General features: G+C 47.5%; 1 protein-coding gene across 2 annotated transcripts; it reads right to left on the bottom strand.

The window, feature by feature from the left end:
* Positions 1 to 192: 192 nt before the first annotated feature.
* GSN (gelsolin) lies at positions 193 to 20,768 on the bottom strand. Of its 2 annotated transcripts, none has more exons than XM_056505274.1 (17): positions 20,666 to 20,768; positions 8,357 to 8,558; positions 7,683 to 7,837; positions 6,701 to 6,862; positions 6,349 to 6,498; positions 6,023 to 6,112; positions 5,059 to 5,191; positions 4,751 to 4,839; positions 4,240 to 4,455; positions 3,634 to 3,767; positions 3,070 to 3,160; positions 2,666 to 2,836; positions 1,865 to 2,039; positions 1,492 to 1,616; positions 1,278 to 1,355; positions 794 to 854; positions 193 to 572 (listed from the first exon to the last, which is right to left on the bottom strand). In XM_056505274.1, the coding sequence occupies exons 2-17, from the start codon at positions 8,547 to 8,549 to the stop codon at positions 403 to 405; spliced, it is 2,193 nt and encodes a 730-aa protein (XP_056361249.1). In that variant the 5' UTR covers positions 8,550 to 8,558; positions 20,666 to 20,768; the 3' UTR covers positions 193 to 402. The 2 variants fall into 2 exon arrangements, with proteins under 2 accessions (XP_056361249.1, XP_056361248.1); XM_056505273.1 differs by lacking the exon at positions 20,666 to 20,768 and adding an exon at positions 9,675 to 10,037.
* Positions 20,769 to 22,089: the final 1,321 nt, after the last annotated feature.

Below are 22,089 nucleotides of genomic sequence, written 5' to 3' on the forward strand. Positions count from 1 at the left end.
CTCAAATGCATATAATTCCAAAGAGGGGAAAGCAAAGCAGTCCCAAACTCCTCAAAATAATTTCTGTTACTTTTTACTAAAAAGTCCACGTGCAAAAGATGGCACAAAGAAGGTTTTGGGTTCTAAGGTGTGTTCAAACATGAGATCTACAGCTGCTCTTTAATGTTTTCGTCTTCGTAACAAACCCCACCATTCTGTTCTTCCCATATTTCATACAAGCTTTATTGTATTAAATATAATCAAAGCAAGGAGCAGGGCCAATGACTGGTCATGATTGTTTTCGGAAATTATTGCACAGCTAATTGGCTATTAACATCATTCCCTCGTTAACATACATCCTGCAGGAGGAAGGAGTTCTTGAAGGCATTGAAGGCACTGAACTTGCTCTGTTGCAAACATTGCTCACACATCCACATCTGCCATTGCTCTCTGCAGGGGATCCACAGCCCAGTAGTCATCGTCCCAGCCCAGGAACCAGCCAGAGAAGGTGGGAGGCTCGAAGCCCTGCTTGACAATGGTCACTGGGGTCCTCTTGTCCCGCGTGGAGGGGTCTGTGTCAATGTAGCGCTTGGCTGGGGACACACAGAGGGGATCTCACTCAGCTGAGAGCTAAAGTGGGGCTCAATGGCTGCCAGAGAGGCAGCTTCACATCAGCCCTTTGAACAAAAATACCCACTGAAAGTTTGTGTCCTATGGTTTTATCTATGCTTGTCAGAATATAAATTGCCTGAGTCATGATCACACAGTAGGAAAATGAGAAAGGGATAGTTCAGAGAGGAAAATGTGACATTACCAGACTTCAGTGCCTCAGTCTTTTCTTCTTCTTGGGCATCTTTCCCAATCCATACAAAGACCTAAAGATAAAAATATTAATTACTTCAGTAACAATCATTCTCTTTATTAAGGGATTATTTAGATGAAGTCTCAGTGAACCGAGTGTGACACAAACCAGAAAATCCTTGTATTGGTGTGCCTGGGTTGTTGACCAATGTGACCAAATCTCTATTGATCAACAACGAGAAGCTTTTTGCCTGCATTTTATCTACATGAATTGTAGACCCTTGAACAAATTCTATACTAGCTTAACATCAGGGGAACATAGCACGTTTGAACATTTTTCCATAAAACATCACAATTCATCTCTGACTTGCCTTGTGGCTGATGTGTGCTGAATCTGTAATACAACAGCACCTCTGGCTATTGTAGTTCAGGTCTTAGTCTAGAGCCAATCTCTGCCTATTCTTTGCTCCTCTTATCCCCCTGTAAACGTGACTTACCTGATCCCATGTGTCCAGGAGCATCACATCATCTGTGGCAAGGTCATCCTGAGTCAGATCTCCGGGAACTTCTTCAATCTGGAAAACAGGGGGTTAAGATGAGCAAAGGCTTCAAGCATCACTTTATCTGTACAGGACAAACCACAGGAAGAAAAGATGAGGTGTAACTGCTGTTGGGCAGCTGGGTATTGGGTGGATCCCCCCAGGCACTCACAGTGAAGCGGCCGCTCTTGTTGGAGCAGGCGAAGAGGCGCGGGGGGTGCGTGTCCATCTTCTTGTCCTTGAGGCGCGGCGAGGTGCGGTACGGGGCTTTGCCACCCAAGGCTGCCCAGAAATTCTCTGCAAAACACAAAGGGAGACTGATGCTTCTTCTGTTCATGGTACCCACACCAGGGTTACGGTTTGGGCAGGACTTGAAGTGTTGTTCTGAGTCAGAAAGTCCCAATGGCCTGCAGACATGCGTGAACAATGTATGTTAAACAATGAAAATACCCCAGAGAAGCTCCTCTTGCCCGTGTTCACATCTTCTTGTTCTGAGAGACAAAATATCCATGAAATGATTGCAGACTGCACTGTGACTCCCTCACCTGGCTCTTTGCCCTCAGCAACCTGTACTGGGCGTGCTCCCAGTATTTTCAGCAGCTCCTGTGCTCCTGATTTCTCAGCATTGCTGGCTCCTTGGCCAACCCACAGGTAGGCAGCAGAGGGAGTTTTCAGGACAAAGGCATCATTGGAGTTCAGCTGACTGGCTGTAGGATCCAGCTGAAAAGAAAGAACACTGCAAGTGTCAGATGAAACCATCCTCTAGATAGAGCCTGTTATTTCAAAATCAAATAAGAACCTACAGCTGAGTAAACTGCAAACAAGATTTTCCATATGAGCATGTAAGGTTGTCAGATGTGTTGTATGTTCCCTGTATCCAAGTGATGAGTTAGATTTTCCCCATGGGAAGAGTAAATAACTATTTCAGTGTGTGATTACAGGTACACATGACCAATAGCAGGAACGCCTGGCTATCATTGTGCCAGTCCTGGTGGTTATGGCAGGAGATTTAGGAGCTCAATGGGGACCCCATGGCACAGCACCCCTGCTGCCAACACTGATCAATCATTAACACCAACTCCTCTGTGTCAACAAGGACAGGCCTTTCGAAGCTGGAAGCTTGGGAAGTTCCTGCAGCCATAAACCCCTGCCCTTTCCTCACCAGGATTTAATTGCCCCTTTGCTGTTGCACAGAGGTGTCTGTGTGCGTTTTCACTCTGAGCAGTGAGGCTCTGAACCTGTGTCCTGGCCCAAGTTCCTCTTCCACAGAGGGAACTGAACTCTTCAGTGGGTCATGTTCCCATCATGGGCTGCACACACAACACCAAGCTGGCTCTCTCACTTACCTCCACGGCTCTGGTGGCTCCGGAGGTGCTGGAGCGCACCTGGAACAGCCGCGTGGCCGCAGGTGCAGTCTGGCCTCCTTCCCTCGAGGTTCCACCCTTGTAAACAACCAAGGGCTTTCCACCAAACATGCTCATCAGGTGAGGGGGCTCCTTCCCTTGCACTACTCGTTTCTGAAGGAAAAGAATCTTGCTGTCAGTTTTGAGGAACACAAGACTAACCAGAAATGGCTTTTACGATCCCATGTCAAGCTGGAATATTCACAGAGCACCCAGCTGGGCCAGGTGTTTAATATACATATATATATATATATATATATATATATATATATATATGTATATATATATATGTATATATATATATTCTTTATTTCCCCATTGTTGGGGTCAGTTCCTGCTGTCTCTACCTGCACAGGGCTGCCTCCCAGCTCCTCATCCAGCTGCACTGTGAGGAATGCAGAGGTTGTGATCTCATCCTGTGTGGAGTCGGCGCCCTGCCTGGAGAACAAGGCCAAATCCCAGCTTTATTCTCAGCCTTTCCCCCCACGCACACCTTACAGAGATCAAGAGGAGGTAAGGAAACTCTGCTACCAAATCTCTGCAGCACTTCATTCAACACAAGGGAGAAATTCCTTATCCTCTATTGTAGCACAGCAAGTACAGGGGGAGATAAGAAAACCTTTCCTAGATAAGCAGAGCTTGATCCAAAGAAGGGAGTAATAACCAGTGGGGGGGGGGGGGGGGAAATGGAATAAAAAAAACATATAGTACTTCCCCCCATTGTTCCACTTCAAATTAAACATCCCAGACCTCTGGTATTGTTTTGTTTACAAGGGAAAATTATCCAGGGTGAAACTTAATCGCCCAAAGATCCTGTGGAAGCAGGAACCAGCAGTGATCGATTTGCTGAGTGGGCTCGCAGCCCCACGCAGCCCCAGCGTTTCCCGACTGCCCCAGGGTGAGTCCCGTACCAGGTGTAAATGATCTGTCCCCGCTTCCCGTCGTGCTGGTAATCGTACAGGATGATGTAGCTGTCCCCGCCGTAGAACTGCCCGTACGTGGCGGGGTCCACCGGCACCTTCTCGGAGCCTTCAATTCTCCAGATCTGGCGGGAGAGCGGAGGCGCTGCAGCACGAGCGCATCGCCGCTCCCCAAATTATCCCCGAATTCTGCAGCCCGGAGCTGCAGCGCCCTCTGCCGGGACCCGAGCGACAATTCCCGTCCCCTCCAGCGGCTGCTCCCCAACGCAGCTTGGAGGCTTTTCGGGGCGTTTTTAACCAGCCAAACCTCGGCCCGGACCGCTCTGGGCTCCTGGACAGCCCCCAGCACGGTCAAGCCTAACTCCACCCCTGCTTCTATGCTCAAAGTCATGAACCCACGGTGCTCCAAGGCATTCACACATGAGATGGCAACAGGGAGAAAAAACAGGAGGAGGAATAAATCCATGTACACAGTGGTGGGAAATCGTGGAGGCAGATGGCTCTCTGGCCTCCATTTGTCTTGCTGCTCTTGCACCCATGCCACAAAAGCAAAGAAAAGTTTTTAAACCTTCCCAGGGGCACTGCGCCACCACTGACCTGTTTCTTGCCAGAGCCATCATCCTCCATGCCGTGCTGGGCAGCCATGGCCTTGGAGCTGTGCAGGGTGGCCGCGTCGAAAGGGACCTGCTCAATCTTGGCAACGTGGCCAGAAACGTGAGGCTGCCCCAGCCCCTCAGTCTGGTCCTTGTCCCGCCAGTTCTTGAAGAATTGCTTGAACAAAGGTGTCTCACCACTCTCAGGGAGGACTTGGATCTGAAAGGAATGAGCCTTTAGAACCAGCTCCCTAAGAAGAGCAAGTTCATCTACTCCTCTTTTTCACTCTTAGAAGAGGTCATGGCAAGGGTAAAAGAGAATCTGAGAGGAAGAAACTTTAACTACCAGCTGTGCTGGGGTAAATGCTGCTTTAGCCCAGGAGCAGCACTGCAGAATCTCCCAAAACACAGCAGATCTCCCACAACAGGAGCTACTTGAAGGACCAACAGGGACACACCACCTGAGCCCATGTGGCAGAAAAGAGAAAGTGCTTGGGGCTGCCACAGGTCCTTACCTGGGTGTGTTTGGGGTAACCCATCTTGTCAATGAACTCTGAGGCTGTTTTCAGTGCTGCCTTCTTCTCTTCAGAGTTGGCACCTCTGCCTTTAATGAAAATAGAGAGAAAGGGGGTCAGCTTTTTTTACCCAGAGAAGAAATTGTCCCAGGTACCTTTAGGAAGAGTAGAAGGGCCCAGCCTTCCAGATAAATGATGCCAAATAACAATGACCATTGTTGGATCTCTTCCATGCTTGTTGTGATGGCTGAGAGAACTATCTTTCTGTTTATGGTATTAATTCTTTTCTCTCTGGTTCTGTCATGTACCTTTCCAAACAAAGATCTTTCCATCTGTGCCGTGGTCCAGGATGAAGCAGTCATCTGTACTCAGGGCTGCCTGGGAGAAGGGGTTCTCATCTGCCACCAGGGACACTGCCATGTTCCCAGCCCCATTGGAGACCTGTGACAACACATCACAGAGGTCACATAAGGCACCTTCTGCTCCCTCCTGTTCCATGGCCATAGCTCAGAACTCAGGGAGGGAAAGGGAAATCCTGCTGCTGCAGGCACTATTGTTTTCAAACAGGATACCTCTGACACAGCAACAGTATGGCAAAAACATAACACTTACTCTGAAGATTTCAACTATTTCTAGCGAAGCAGATACTGCTGAGACCAAAGAGAGATTGGTCCAAAATGGGATATATCCTTAGATGCAAAGAGTAACTGGGAACAGCTTCCCTGCACCAAGTGGGTTAAAAATCTGAGTTCCTCTACTGACTTATGCAGAAAGTGTCACATAACAAACTATCCTAGCAGATATTCACCCCATGGATACCAGAGGATGCTTAGAGAAGATTAATCCCAAAAAGTCTTGGACATTCTTCTCCACTCACAGCTGATGGCAAATGGCACCTTCCAAGTCATGGTTTCATGTGGGTGTTGGAAAGGGGCAGGTCCTGCTTCTCAGGCTCACTGTTGCTTGTTCTTTCCTGTCACCTTCCTAACACAATGCCTCACAGCACAGAGGAAAACTCCCCTTTTCCCTCATTTTTTTCACACCTTTCTCTCAAAAATTCCTGGAAGTCCCAGCTATCTCACTATACTCATAAATGGTGACAAACACAACAGAAAGCACATGGACATGCAGTGAAAGCAAGCAAGGTTCATACATAAAACTTGTTAAGAAGCAGAGTGAGGCAAGAGCAGCTCCTCTCTGCTATTGCACCTCCACCTAATTTCACAAAGATCACTCTGTTCTCCCCAGAGTTATGTCAGGGGTCCTTGTTACCTTGTAGAGCTTAGCCAGCTTCCTGTTGGCTGTGTCGGTTTTGGTCTCATCAGAAGCTCCTTCTGGCAAACTGGGCTTTGGTCCCAGGACCTGTAAGGGAGATAAAAATCTTTACCAGCCAGTCCAAGAGGATCTTCATTCCCAGGTGCTCCAGTCAAGAGAATGAGCAGAAGAGAATTCCAGATCAATCACGAAAACTCCCTCTGAAGTCCCAGCAGGGCAGAGGAGCAGGTGTGCACTGAGCTGTGTGTTTATACCACACACAGTACCCACCCCACCTTTCTCCCACACACACTTCCCACTCCAGCAGGGACAGAGGGAATAACCTGGAGCATCTCCTCGCGCTCGGAGCCCTCCTCTGACACGTAGACCTTGGCGCGGCCGTTGCGCTCGTTGTCGCGGATGCCCTTGGCCAGCACCGTGGCCTTCAGCCGCTCCTGGCGGTTGCTCTTGGAGCCACACCATTGGAAGATGTTCTGGGGGAAGGGGAAAGTCGTGTCAGAGCATGACAATGCCTCTCTAGATGAGACAGCACTCAGCTGGGACTGAACAATGCCAGTGTTTCAGGATGCTCAGCACTGAGATGGCTTCAGTACGGTGGGAGAAAAAACCTTATGTGAAGCGTGAGACATCTCCTGCCCCCTGCATTCCACCACCTGCCTCTGATGTGGTACTCACACTGCCCAGGTCCAGGATGAAACAGTCCCCTGTGTTGAAGCTGTCCCAGCTCACAGGAACCTCCGTGGCCCGGACTGTTCTCCTGCCTTTGACCTGCAGCAGCCTCTGCACAGTGACCTCGTTGGGAACCACGTGCCTGAAGCCAGAAGCCACACCACCAGCCTGGGGGGAAACACAGGAGCAAGGATTCACACCAGGACTGGGGAAGTGTGTATTCCCATGTGTCCTGCCCACCAGAAATTACCCAAGGCTCAGGATTCACTTTCTCTGCTGACACTGGGAATTGTTTATCAATGCAGGCAACAGGACCCACATCAGTTACTCTCAAAAAAAAAAAGCACAACCAAGTTTAAATGAATGAAAGTAACAACAAGTGAGTGGGAAATAAACAAAACAGAAAGATCAGGAAAGTCTCAGACGTGAGGAAATGTGAGCACTTTGCAAGCATGTGACCTGATATCACTTTCCTTGTGCCTTTGAATTCCTCACAGACACAACTGCTTGACTGCATGTTTTCACTTCTATCCCACTTTATTGTGTTGGCAGGGAGGAGTAACTCCCACTACTGCTCATCTCCTTTACCAAAACATTGCACATGCTGGGAGGGTGGGCTAAGCACAGAGACTGCAAGTTCAAACTGTTATGCAAGTGGGGAGAAATTAAATCTCCTAGGTAGGTGTTTCCCATTAACTTTGCTGCTTCTTAAATTCATTCCAGGTGCCTTGGGACTTTTCTTTCCTCTGCCTCTTGAAGAAAAACAAAACCTTGATTCCTAAAATTTTCTGGGGCTTTCCTTGTGTATTATCAATTCAGCCAAATCTCTCCCACTGGGATCTGCTGTTCTCCACCCTGTGCAGTCCCAACTCATTGAAAACATCTGGCTGAGAATGAGTTTTAAGCAACTGGAAAAAGAGCAATTCTCACTCTCCTGGGAATTGGGCAGGACATTATTTCTTGCAGACTCGGGTCAGTTGTCACCCACCTTGTATTTGATGCCAGATTTGAAGTAACCCAGGAAGGTGGGGGACTCGTGGCCCTGCACCTCGCGGTGCTGCACAGCCTTTCCCTGCAGGTGCTCGTCAATCTGCACAGTGAAGATGGCAGCAGCCCCACGCTCATCCTGAGAGCTTTCATCACCTGAAACATGGACAGACACACTGGGACAGAATGCAGGGTCTGCTCTGCATTCAACTGTGCAAACACACAAGGAGAGAGCAGATTTAACTGTGATATTGGGGTTTGAGGCTGCAGGGAAAGTCTTGGCACAGTACTCTGTGACATGGACTGCAGAGGGCAGTTAGGAGAGGGAAAAATTCCACTCCCTGACCAGGAAGAACACACCTGACCTCCCTCCTTTCAGGCAGAAAGGATTTCAGCCAGACCTTCCACCTGAGATCTTGCTTTCCCTGTGAACCTCTGCAGAGCAGGGACTTACCTGTCCTATTTCCCAGGAAAAGGTTTTAGGATCATGTGGCTGTACTCTCTATTGCAGAGCCCATGCAAATATTTGACATGAGTAGGGCTCTTTACACCCAGAACTGCATTTCACTGTGCTGTTTTTTATTTCCCTGGGTAACTTTTAGTGGCCATGGCTGGAGCAGCGGCTCAGGGGTCACTCTGGGCTCTCAGCTCTGCAGGGACACTCCCAGCACTCACCCAACCAGAAGTGCAGGTCGTACTGCAGGTTCCCGCTGCGCTGCTTGATGGTGTTCAGCACCAGGTAGGAATCTCCAGTGAAGAAATCTCCATACAGGTTTTTTGGCACTGGGACCAAATCAAATTTCTCCACCCTCCAGATCTGAAGGCCGGGCTCCTTCCCAGCCTTCAAAAACTCCGCGTGTTCCACCATGCTGACAGGCTGGGGGTGAGACAGAGGATGCTGTTCAATGTGCAGGACACAAGGAAGTATTTAAATTAAATTGCTTCTCATGTCTTAACTTCTTGGGCCAAGCAAAAAGTGGAAATCCTCCTTTTTTGTCATGCACTGAGTTTTGAAGGGGGGGAAAAAATAAGGATATGTGTGGAAAGAATCCCTCTCCATTGATCACTGTTAATTTTCACTTCCAATCATCTCTACTGCCTGGTTTATTCCTGGATTATCCTCTTCTAGACTCTACTGTTTCTCTCTCTGGATTTAATCTCTGTATTTTCCTTACTAATTTATAATTTTTCAGCATGGCACGTAAGTGAAGCTTGACATTCCAGGCTGTTGGAAAGAAATCCCTTTTAACTCCACATGTACATCCTGCACAAACATGATTTACAGGTTTTCTAAAACCAAATGGAAAATGCTGTGAAATTCATTTAAAATGTACGTAATTAACAGGTTTCTTAAATCTCTTCTCTTCTGACCTGTTACTTTTACTGCTCCCTTGTAGGAATTACATTAATTTACACAACATCCTGTCCTAAGGACATTGCAATTTTGGTTTAATATGTTTATTGCCATACTTATGCAATATATCAACACATTGCAATATCCTTTTTTAAACAAACATAATCAACACTTCTCTCTTTTATAAAAGAATTCATGTTGGTAATTCTGAAAGAAAATAAAACATTTCTGGTGTATTGGCAATGAAGTCTGTCCATGGATCACATCATGTCTTTGAGTGCTATCAGGTAATAGGGAAGAAAACCATTACAATGTTACATTAGAAGCATTCAGTACTGTGACAAAGAAGATGGTTCACAGCAGATGATGGACAAAAGTAAAATATGCTCAGTTTTCAAGGCAGAAATAAAGGATGTAGCAAACTAAAAAGCAAAATAGCAAGTTATGTAGCAAAGTGATTCCTAAGCTGAAATATCAAAGGTGGAAAAGAATGAACTCATTATTCCAGTCAGCCTGAATCCTCCCAAATTCCCACTAAAAACTGGACAAAACCCTGACAGAGAGTTAAAGGAGAAGGACTCCTGTGAGTAGCTGGAACCAGAAGTTTTTCAGTGTTTAATTGTGATGTTCATCACTTACCACAGCTGAAAGCACAAGAGCTGCTGTAACAACATATCCAAGCCCTGCCACAGACATGGAGCTGACACAGCTCAGCTTCAGAGCCATTGTGCACAAAACGGTGAGGAAAAGAAAACTGAAGTCCTTTCTGCCCATTTCTAGGAGCAAATGGGCACCTTCTCCAGCAGAGCTGTGGGGAGTCGCAGCTCCCTGCTCCTCTGGCTGCTGGGGAGGATGAAGGGCAGAAGCCAATCTTTTATCGGGGACAAACACACCCACCCCCTCGGCAGCACAGGGGCGGAACGCTTTGTGCAAACAATCCTGCTGGAATCCCAAAGGCTCCTCCGAGCCCCGAGCCCAGCAGCACTCACGGCACACAATGTGCGATCCATTACCGACAGCGCCACACGGGCAGAGATTCAGAGACATCACAACACAGGCAACATTCGTCAGCTAAGAGCTGGAAGCTGGTGAGACACAGAGGAACAGCATGGCGGCTCCAGCTGGCAGTGGATGCAGGGAAAGAGACTTTGGGGAACACAAGGATGGGACTGAGCAGGCTGAGGATGGGGGGATGCACCCTCAGCTCCTGAACTTGTCAGAGGAGCAGAGTTCTCTCCTCACCCACCACTGTCAGAGACAGCTCGGGAAGTTTGGAGATGCACTGATGGATTTCAGATCCCAGGTTCACAACAGAGCATTCAGAGTCCGGGAGGTGACAGAACAAAAGCTAATTCAATAATTTCACAACCAAGTATTTCTGAGGGTGTAGCAACACCCTGTGGCAGGAACACAACAGCCATCAAACCTACTCAGCCCAAAGGAATTACAGCAGGGCTGAGTGTAGCACCCCAGTAATCTGCCACCAATAAAGAGATTATTCTTCCAACTGTCTCACACGGCAGCAAGTTCATCTGTCACACTTTCCAGTGAAAGAAAATGCAGGAACCTTTCCCTGCGGCCTTTAGGAGCTGAGCAGCCACACAATGTGGAGCTGTGCTGCTGGGCACTTTTGTTCTCAACATACCCAAGGGAGAATTCCTGACAGGCTGAGCTTCCCACGGTCAAAATATCTCAAAACATTCTTAAATAAGGGGCAAACCCTCCACCCATAAAAGTCCACAACAAAACTTCCACGAAGGAAAGAGCAGACCCTGCTTTGTGCTTTCTCCACTCTCCATGAGGATATTTTCTTTCCCTCTCTCCCAAGAACACTCTGCTGCTCTCTGGTCCAAGCTGATGTATTTTAATTTGAAATGTCACCTTTGAAAATTTCACTGGAAAGTCTCAAACTGAAACAGACAATAAAAACAATGTGCTAGTCCTGCTGGTATTTCTCATCTCTGTGAAGGAAGTTCAGAGTGTCAGAGGTCTAAGTCTCAGTGAAAAACATGTAGAAACCTTGACTCCAAGGAAGGCTTTGGCAGCTGCAGCAAATCCAAACCAAAATGACTCGGTTGCATAACATTAGAAAGAGATGGGTCCTTTCCAAATGGAAAAATACTCTGGACTTTTTATTGCTAAATTAAATACCTGTATAGAACCACACCTGGGCAAACCTCACAGACTGAAGGCAAAAAGAGTCAGGATAATCTTCTTTGTTAACATCTCACTGTAGGATATTGTAATCTACAGATATATGCAGATACAGTATTCTTGAAAAACCATTTATTTAGTCTTCTAATTAATTTGGCATTTTGCAAGTCCAAGCTTGCATTCCTAATGAGCTGCAATATGTAAATACAGGCAAAAAAATATGGAAAGAGGGCTACAGTACATAAATTGTGTATTATAGTGTTCTTTCATAAAATTAATTAATCTGAGCCATTCCTGAAGGGAATAGCTGTAAATCTACCCCAACAGCTGGTTTGGGTTATTACTGCTGGCAGCAAGTGTTGCATTGTTAAATGAAGCCCCAGAAATGTTTGCTCTGGACATTGCTCTGAGGGCACTTGCCAGCTGAGATCGCCAGGGCCCTACTGAAAAGGGTGTCCTGATGGAGACATGGAAAACAGCACTTTTCAAGCTGCTGTTAATAAAATTGTCCAGCTTGGTCCAGAAAGGGTGCCCAGCCAACATCTTATGCAAAGGAAAGTTGTTTAAGGGAAACAAGAAGAGGGCTTGGAATACAGGATTTCAGTACAGATGGATCAGCTAAATGACATTTGGCTGCACAGTGATGAAAAGAAGAACTTAGGAAAATTAGTCCAATGATTTGAGCAACCATTGGAAGACAACAAATTCATTATGGTCTCCAGATGTGCAGCCACACCAGCAGGACAGGCCAGCCCAGGAAGGCCCTGGGATGGAATCTGGCCTGCAGGAACAATCCCAGGGATTTGCTCCTGGGCAAACCCAGCAGGAAAGGCAACACTCACTGACCAAAGCCTGTGCCTGGCCCACAGGCCGATGGCAGCCTGGGGCTGCTGCTCAGGGAAGTGTGCAATGATCTCCCAAGGCTGGAAGCTGTTTGCTCCAGGGGGAGGCCAGAAAAGGCAGAGAGGCCCCAGTCCCTGTGCTCAGCAATCCTGACCCCGCTGTGCAAACCCCGACTGCTGCCACAGCTTCCAGCGCCTCCGATCCAGGACTCAGCTCCTGTCTCTCCTGGTACCCAACCCAAACCACCTTTCCTATTTCCACCTGCAGCTGCTAACAAACAGCTCTCTTTGCCTCTCCCTAAATTCTTCATTTCTGCTCTGCTGTCCTCCCTGTGGCTGTGCCTCCCCCTCATCTGTCACAGCCACCTCTGCCCTCCCAGACTGACACCAGCAGCACTTCAGTGTTTGTCTTCACTCTCCTCTGAATTGCTGCCAAGGAGCTGCCCAGCTCTGCACTGCCCAGCACAGCCATACTGAGAGGAATGTCCTGTTCCCTTCAGGAAAAACCTGTGGACACTGAGCCTGGAATCTCTTACTCTACCTCATCACACTGCAAAATCTATATAGGGAATAATTAATGTTGGGTTCCTCCCTATCAAATACACTCTCACATCTTCACACCTACCATCATCTAAAGCTTAATGATGTAGCTAAAGTAACTTTCTACAAGATAATATCATCCAATACTCACAGCAGGGAAAGAAAGAAAATCTTTATTTCATTCAGTAACTGGCCATTAATGAGAAAAATGAGCACAACATTTTTTGTGAGGCCCAGTTAACTTGTAATAATTTGTGGCAATTCACACCTGAACATACCCACAAATACAGTCAGGACTTACCTGCACAGAGCTGCTCAGGAAAGCTTTGCTCAATTAAATGAGGCAGAAACAAGGAGAGCCCACATCCCCATGTGGTTGTGCTCATTTGCAGCTCCAGCGTCGACACATGATGGGTTCAGATGATTTGTCTAAATTTGCTGCATAAACAAAACCCACACAGGAAGGGCTGCAGCCAACACGTCACCACAGAGCATCCAAACCACCTGCTGCTCCAATTCCTGCCTTTCTACATGGCAAAGCCTGTATTTTTGATTTTAAAGGATGACACTTGCAGAACATCAAAATAACTTGCAAATACAGACTGAGTTTCATAAATATGAGAACAGTAAATCTGAGTGGAGTCTGTATCCACACTACAGTCATGTTGCAAAAATGCCTTTTGTGCACCAATCCTTATTGTACCTCAGGGGCAAACATTTGCATTTCCACCCAACTAATGTCCTCTTTCCTTTTATTTATTTGCCAAACATTGCCAGGAGAATATGAACTGCTCCAAATAAACAATATATGTCCTCAAAAAATAAAGCCTCCCTTATCTCACAGCATTCCAGACCTCCTATATCAAGTGCCAGAAGAGGTAAATCACCACTGTATTTCTGCTGCAACAACAGGAAAACCCTAAATCCTTGTTTTGCAAGAGGCAAAGGGGTATAATCCTCCTGGCACGATCAATCCCAGGAAATCTACAGGTTGCACTTTTAACAGTAAGACCCCAGAGCAAGGGCTGCATTCCCCAGGTCTAAAATCACAACACTGAAGAGATCACACAAACAAAAACCCCAATAAAATTGTTTGCTTGCTTCAGGTTCACTCTTTGTGCACTTTGAACACAATCTACACTGTCTGACTGCCCATGTAGTCATTTCTTTATTCTCTGGTCTGCTGCTGACCCATAAAAACTCTGATGAATGTACAAAGCTTGTGAGAGTGAACAGCCCAGGATCACTTGAGTTCTGACAATCCAAAACTCAGGACATGATGCTGCTGAACATGGAGAAAATTCAGCACAGGATCCACAGCGATGACAGCACACCCTGAAAATGGAAATACTTGTTTATTCCTTTGGCTTCCCTGCCAAACTAGTATAGGATATCAATAATTCTTCAGTAAACCAGTGAAAATAACTCTGGCAGGACTTCAGCTTTGTTACCAAGGGGACAGGCACTGAAAAATATCTAAAGTGATAGGTTAACTCAGTTTTCAGTCTCCAGACAGCCCTAAATTCATATATACACATAACTAAACCCAACCCCTTTCCTTCCATCCCTTGAAGAAGCCAGTAAACAAAGGTTATTTGGGATCAGAAAAAAGAGAGCCTCCTCCTCCCCAGCCATGGTGACTCCACAAACTATTTCAGCTCCCTGTATGAGGAGCAGCACAGCTCATGGCATTCCCTGCAGCTACATCTTAACAGAAAAGCCACAAATCCAAAAAAATTCAGACTGAGTTGCCTAACTCAGATCAAGAGTCCAGGACACAAAGTCCAGCATTAGCTGTGCAACTGTAGGTTTTCTGCATTTGTTAAGATTCCTACTAAACCACTTGTGCAAGTTAGAAGGCCCAGAAGATTTGAGTATCGTTCACTTTTTCCAGCTGTTTGTTTGCACTATGAGTCACATTAGCTCTATTCTGGGCTCTGTACCTTTTGAATACAACCCACTTAGTAAACACAGAGCTTCCAGCCCATGCACCCCAGCAGAAAACTTCAACACAAACACCTGCGCTTCCTCTCAGCTGCAGTGATGTAAGTTGGGGAGAATATTACTTGCACAGGAGAAAGAGGTGATCAGACAGGTCTGCCATCTGAAGCACACCCAGGGAAATCTGCTGATACAATCAGCTGGTTCAGAGCCCTGCCTTGAGCATAAGTGAGAGCTGAATCATGCACTTAAACACACACAGCACAGGGAAGGCTGGATCAGTGGAAACCACCGACCACTTTCATTCACTGGGGAGCAAAAATAAATCCTGACTTACACTACAACACAAATCATTGTTCAGTGCTAAAAAAATATTTAGGAGTGGTTATGTAACACATAAGACATAAACCAGCACATTAAAATATGACTATCTCCCCAAATTGTGTCCCCGAGAGAGAGCTGCTGGTGACAGCCAGAACACATTGAGGGAGCAGTGAGGACATGCCTGTGGTCAGCTGCAGGGAAATGACACAGATGTTCTTCCTCCAGTCTCCAGGTCCTGCCTGTTCAGGGGAAATCATCTGCAACTTTATGCAAACTCTTCTTCCCCAGAGAATAAGCTGATACATTCCTCTGTAGCACAGAAGTTGTTCAATCTGTGATCCACAACTCAAAGAGGAACAGAGCAACACATTATTGCCAGAGAAAGACTGGAAAGCAGGAGATGGCCTAGAACAAGTCCAAAAGGGAAGCACAGAGCCTGGCCTTGCACTCCTCATGCAACAACAGGCCCAGGCACCGGGGTGAATGAAAGGACTCAGGAGTCATTGCCCCGTGTGGGACAAGGGAGGGATACAGGCAGATGGCAGGGCTGACTAAAAAGCACATAAATGAATTTTGCTGATGCCACAGCGACAGGGCACAGTAGGTCTGGTGTCACCTCAGGGGCAGTGGGAGTCCATCAAATCCTCCCTTCCACATCAGCTCCACATAGAATTCAACTTTCCACATCAAAAACCTCCACAGGAAGCAACTCAGGGCTAACAAAAGGAGTTAACAGACATTAAAAATCAAGGTACTCCTTTAGATCAGACAAGGAGCAGAAGGTGAAGTTGAGGGTTCCGGGTTCCTGTCACCTGCTGGCAGGGAACAGCCACAGACCTATGAGTGAAAGTTTCTCCAGCCCTGCCCCACCACACGGAAGTGCTGTCAGCTTCTGCACATCACCACCCTCCTCAGGGAGAGACAAGACTCCCCCATTTCCCCATTCCCATGAAGTGGCTTTCTCCCCAAACACCAACTCTGAAATATATCACTGTGGAAAGGGTGTTACCAGAGCTCCCCTCTCCATTTTGTCCCAGCTCTCCTGACACAGGCAGGCGTGGCCAGGCTGTCAGTGACTGCGGCTGAAGGTTCAGAGCCTCTCACACAGGCTGTTCCAGCTCCGGAGCTCCAACAGGAGCCACGGGAGCAGCAGGAATGCCCGGAGCTCCCATCCCGCCGGGCACAGCCACAAGAGGGCAATGCTGGACACTCTCATGCCAGAATCATCCCTTCTTCCATGGAGCTACGGGATTAACAGGAGAGGGTTTCATTTCATTTCGTTTCAAGCAGGATTCAGGCCTTGCTGAGAAGGAACCACAAGGATTGTCAGAGCAGACAGCCTGAAAAAATGGAAAGTCCTCACGGTGTCAGCGCTCACTGCAGTGCCTCCGTCCATCTTGAGAGATCCCAGGATGATTCATTTCCTCCAGTGTTTAAAAGATGCTGTTTTTGAATTGTAGCTGTACTTTTACTGCATGTGGAAACACTGAGTAAATAACATATGTCTAAACTTTGGGTTTGGACAGTGTCCCACTGCCTGGCTGCCCTAATACAGACAAACTGTTGTTTCTCCCACTGCAGTCGTGCTGGGACCTCAGCTCAGATCGGTTCCAGCTCTCCAGGTTCTCAGTGGGAGGTGAATGAGGAACAAAACAACAGAAAAGGAAAGACCAAAACCACAGGCTATAGTCAGAAAAGAACACTTTGAAACAGGCAAAAGGAAAAAATATATAAATCTTCAGAGTCCATACCATCTAACCCTTCCATCCAGACACCATCACATCCCAAATATTGATCATAAAAACCTGACAACCTGGAATATCCTGAGTGAGATGCTCACCAAGTCCCAAAGCCGGGGAAACTGAAGAAAGTAGAATACTGAAGGAAGTGAATAAAAACTCCAGAGGGCAGTGTGAGATGCCCAGAATACCAACCCAACCAGCCACTCCCATGCCAGTGGCTCCTCCAGGCTCCCAGAGGCGCTGAGATCCAGCAAGGCCATTCCAAGCTGACATTTCCAGACAGCCCAGCACTGCAAAGCATCCCAGAGCTCTGTTTAACTCCACTCATGTCAGAGCTCTATTTAACCTTGCAAATGCATCATCAGTGGATAATCAGAGATAAATACCCGGGCGTCCAGCTGAGACAGGCTGCTACTGCCTTTCCTGACTTCTCTGAGCACACCTCCCTGCCCTGAGCAGGTGTGAAGCACTGGACTGACATTAATGGACACTGTCTGACCTGATTTCATCTCTGATGGGATTTATCAGTGCCACATTAACAGGCAGCTCTGTTCCAAAACCCTGGAACAGCCCTGGATGGGCAGAGTGCCCACAGTGATGGGCACAGCCACCCCGTGCTGTGCAGGGAAGCATTCCCAGCATTTCCCCCTGCCGCGGGCACACTGAGAGCGCAGGAACACCCTGCTGCAGGGCAAACAGAGCACACAGCAGTGTCTGACAGCTGATAAGGGGCCTGATGAATCTGCTCTGGCCATTGGTGTAACTTGCTATCAGGGTGTAGGACACAGTGTAAATATTGAAAATCTGCCAACGCCTGTGACTTGCTGGGAAGCAGAGATGAGGCAGAGGCAAAATCTCTGAAATCCAGGCTGGTGCACACACGGCGCTCAGACACTCTCACCACCCATTTACCTTTCTCCTCCCCACTGAAATATCCGAACCAAGTCAGAAATCCCTGACCGAGACATTCCCGACTGCCCAAGTCACAAGGACAGACCTGAGGGGAGCTGCCTGAGCACTTTTCCATTCTCATCTCTGTGCAAACATCTGCTGTGAGACAGTGCTGAGCCAGCGTGACAGCCCTGCCGTGCCCCGGGGCTGCCTCCGGCTGCATTCCCTTCTCCCACGGCTTTGTGGAGCCTCCTGCAGTCAAACACTTCCCAAAGTGCCAAAGCCCAGCTCTCAGCTCAATAGCTGTGCACTATCCCCACCTAGGGAGCTCGTGGCTGACACAGGAAAAATAGTTCCAGCATGGCTCAGAGCTGAGAGCTGCAGCAAGCTTAGTGCTTTTATGGGAAAAGAATTAATCATCCAGAGCATTTCTTTCCGATTCCCTTAGGCTTCTAAGTGTCTAATTAATGATTAAGAGACTGAAAAGACACACACTTGAACTAACGCTGTGAGAAGCAGAACAAATGAAGTGACAGAGGTACACAAAGAGCTGCACAAAAGCTTTACAAAAAAAGACAACTTGAGATTTTCTTCCTAATGCAAAACCTCAGTGGCCTCTGAAAGCCACTGCACAAGGCATCCTTTGAGTCTTGAGTTTAAAAACATCCAGAAGAGATTAGAAGTAAACATATGAAATATCAATACATACAATTTTCAGCTGAAATTGTTAGAAGGGATATCAAATACCTGGTCCAGAGAACCAAACAATCACTAACCAACAGAAATAATACGCAGCTTGTTACAGACAAATTGTTCATATCAGAATCTTCTGCCTTTTCAGGAAAAACATTTGATAATAATCCAGAAGAGGCAGAGACACACTCAGAACTTGATAGTTCACATGATAATTCCTGAGTGCTGTGGAAGGGAACAGAAAACAAGAGCAGCTGCTTCTCTCTACACAGGAGTTATTGTACCCAAGCTACTTCATAACTGTGTTTAATCATGTTTTGCTTTACTGCAACACTTGATCACCTCAGCTTAAAGAACAAAAAAAGAAGTTTCTTTAGGTCTCCAGATTCCCAAGTAAAACAGGGCAATAGTTGTTTTGTGAAGCAGCACATTTCTGTCCAAAATCCTCTTTCCCATACATGCCACTCAGCAGCAACACTAATGTCTGGGACTGGATTAAAATGGAAAGCTTGTACTTGTAAGTGAGCTGAAAGCAGATATAAATCCTGAGCACTAGATACGTCACAGGGCTATTTTAAAAATGGTTTGGTTCCCACTGGAATTCTCTAAAACACCCAAGCTACAACAAAAAGTTATTTTATCTGAATATGGGATGGGGAAAGCAGTGGCTCAGTCTGGGTCAGCAGCTGAAGGAAGGTCCCAGCCCCTTCCCTGGCACAGAGGCCCAGTGACACTGCTGCCCACAGCACCAATGCTGGACATGGCTGCAGCACTCCCAAAATTATAGAAATCATTACAAAAGCAGCCCTGCACTGGAACACATCAGGCAGCCTTTTAGCCAGAGCTGGCAGCAATCCCCCCTGGTAACATTATCAGAGCCATGAACCTGGATTGCAGAGTGCTCCCATCCCTGCTTTGGTGATGAAAGGAAAAAATCCACGTGTTGGATTTGTGCCTGTAAAATCCAAGTCAAACTAGCAGCAGCAGTAGCATTTCTGCTTTGTCACCCTTTTGACATTCAGAAGCAGCCAAAGATTGATGGCTGGTTCAATTTCCCCACTGTTTTCCCCATAGCACTGGAATTTCATCCAGCCAGAGAAAGCCTCCACTCTGCCAAGAGCCAGAGTCATTCCTCTGGGGACACTGCAGGTACTCAGCTCTCACTAAAACTCAGCTAAACTCTCAATCAACCCCTGGAAAATCTCTCCCTGTCTTTAAACATTTAATATTTCAGACACTCACCATCCACCTCCACGTCACTAAGGAGGTGTAACTAAAATTCCCACCCTGTGTTCATGCTGAATTCCAGTGAAACCCATGGAGCAAGGCTGGTGATGGCACAGATGGACACTGCCAGCCTGGGCTGGTGCCTGAGCACAGGCCAGCATTCCCATTATCCTCTCTGGGGATGGACAGAGTTCAACCAGAGCCTCAAACCACAGCAAGGCTGGGCAGTGGGGTGGGCAGGGAGGTGATGCCAGCAGCCATCCCACGGAGCAGATGTTAAAGGGGCTGACTTCTGCTTCTCTCTGCTCCTGCCCAGGCTAAGCTCCATCTCCCACCTCTCCGTGGTAGAAACTATGGAATAAACTGTCTCGTGGCCATCAGAAACCAGTTGCAATAGCCTGGGAGAGACCCATTCCTCAGTACTCAGATTTCACTTCATTTTTCCAGATGGATGTTCTAAGGTATTCTGTAAAACAGTTTGAGAAACCCAAAGGAGGAGAGGCATTTAAGGAACCCCCACCCCCTCTGGCTCCAGAGCAGGACACCCTGAGCTGAGCCATGCTCTACTCCCACAAAGGAAATAAAGGAAATTTTTTGTTTTGCTGATAAACTTGCATCATGCAGAGTTGGTAGTGGAAATGGAAATTGTAATGATCAGTAAGAAAAATAAGAGACTTAAGGGAAAACAATGCTAGTATCATCCTTGTTAGCAAAGTCGGATTTTTTACATCCAAGAGCAAATAACATTCAAAGCAGTTTTATTCCAAGAGGGATCTACTTACTAATGAGGCCTCCTTGAAACAAGTCATCCCCATAACTTTTTTTTTTAACACTCTTCCTAGGAAACATTTTAAATATGTTTTCAGTGTCTACATTTTTTGAATTTCTATTCAAACAGAGCTTTCAAACATTCTTCCCCCAGGCAAAGAACAAAACAAAACAAGCCCCCGCTGTTCCCATCACCACTCGCACAGCTCCACAGGCGCACTGAGCTTGGAGGGGCTCCCGGCGGGACGGGAACTGCTCCAGGGCGGCAGCGCTCCCGCGGAGCCCGGCACAGCCCGGCACAGCCTGACACAGCCTGGCAGAGCCTGGCACAGCCCGGCAGAGTCTGGCAGAGCCTCGCAGATGCCGCAGGAAACGCCCCGGGACAGCACCGGGGACAGAACCCGGCTCCGCGGCCCCCTCCCTTCCTGTCCCTCCGAGCCCCCGCTCCCTCCGCCCGACAGTGCGCCGAGGAGCCGGGGGAAGCCCCGGCAGCCGCTCCCGGCCCTACCTGGTGCTGGCACTCGCGGGCAGAGGCAGCTGCGGGGCCGGGCAGGGCAGGGCAGGGCCGGGCAGAGCCGGGCAGCCCCCGGGGCGGGACCCGGAGCTCCCCCGCCTCCGCCGCCCGCCTCCCTGGGCGCGGCTGCGGGACCGCGGGACACGGGCACCGGGACCCACGGGCACCGGGACCCACGGGCACCGGGATGTTGGAGTCAGTGAGTCAGGGGTCTCTCTGAATTCTTCAGAGAGAAATCAGAGTGCAGGGATTGAATTAAAGCCTGTGGATGGATTAAAGTATATTAAGCCACTCACACATAAAGGTGACATTTAAGTAAAAGTATGTTAGTAAGTTTTAGGGCGAGTTCTGATGCTTTTAGTAAGTGAAAGTTTTCAAATGCCACAGTAGTAGTTCGAGTTCTAGTGAAGGTTGAAAACATACTGATATCTTCAGCAAGAGGCTCCAGGCCCACAGTTTTAGACAGGACTTAGACATAATAGAGCTATAGCAAGAATATTGCTGACATTTTTTAGATAGAACAAGATAGATTGTATGCATAGTTCTATAGGTAACCTGGTGTGCTAAGAAACTGGAATTCTAATAGGTTAAGGAGTGGTGGTCTGAGTTTGTGTCTTAGCTTGTTGGAAAAATCCTGTATAAGAGTTTGTATTGGGGAGAGCTGTTGCTTTTAGCCATTCTGGCTTCTACCCATTTGCTTATTGCCATTGCATTTGCCATTGCTTTTTGCTATTGCCTTTTGAAACTGATGTGCTTTGTAATAAGATGTGCTTGTAATAAATAACCTTTGTAACTATTAGCTGCTATACTTATTTAAGAGGGAGGACAGGCAGCACTGCTGGGACCAGCACTGGCCATGCTCTGAAAGCCAGTGACTTCTTCCTTCCTGTCACCGTTGATAGCCACCGTGTCCCTGCAGCCAGTGCTGCAGGCTGTGGGCAGGGGATGCACAGATCAGTGTGTACAGATGTGTACAGTGTGTCCTTGGCCCTGAGCCACACAAAGCCCAGTTCTGATGCTCACCAGCTACAATCAGAACAGAACATCGTTCAGCTCAGAACATCTTCCTTGCACCAGTGAGCGCCCCTGGGCCCAGGTGAGTCGAGATCTGGGGAACAAACTGGGATGGCACAGGTAACAAGTTATAATTGTTGGTGAGATAACCCATTTAGGCTCCTAAGAAGTTTGGTGTAATAATAAATTACTTGAATATTGTTAAGTATGCACATGAAGACATGGATCTTATGGCTCATGTGCTTGGGAATATCACACAGAGCACACTCATCCTCCCGTGGTTGTTTGAGGTTTGAGAGAGGAACGTGATCCTGAGGAGCAATTTACCGGGAAGCATTTTCTGTGAAACATCAGAAACTGTAATAACACATCTGAGAGTGAGACAGACATTCAGAAACAGCAGA

This window comes from Oenanthe melanoleuca, chromosome 17 (genome assembly GCF_029582105.1).
Source record: "Oenanthe melanoleuca isolate GR-GAL-2019-014 chromosome 17, OMel1.0, whole genome shotgun sequence".
Classification (NCBI taxonomy): domain Eukaryota; kingdom Metazoa; phylum Chordata; class Aves; order Passeriformes; family Muscicapidae; genus Oenanthe; species Oenanthe melanoleuca.

Bases quoted from the DNA above. Each gene is read 5' to 3' on its own strand.
- GSN (XM_056505273.1), bottom strand. From the start codon at position 9,809: ATGGGCAGAAAGGACTTCAGTTTTCTTTTCCTCACCGTTTTGTGCACA. The intron at 7,838-8,356 runs GTGAGTGCTGGG...TCCATGTTTCAG, and splicing joins CGACCTGCACTTCTGGTTGG to GTGATGAAAGCTCTCAGGAT. The intron at 3,768-4,239 runs GTCAGTGGTGGC...CTCTCCCGCCAG, and splicing joins ATGGCTCTGGCAAGAAACAG to ATCTGGAGAATTGAAGGCTC.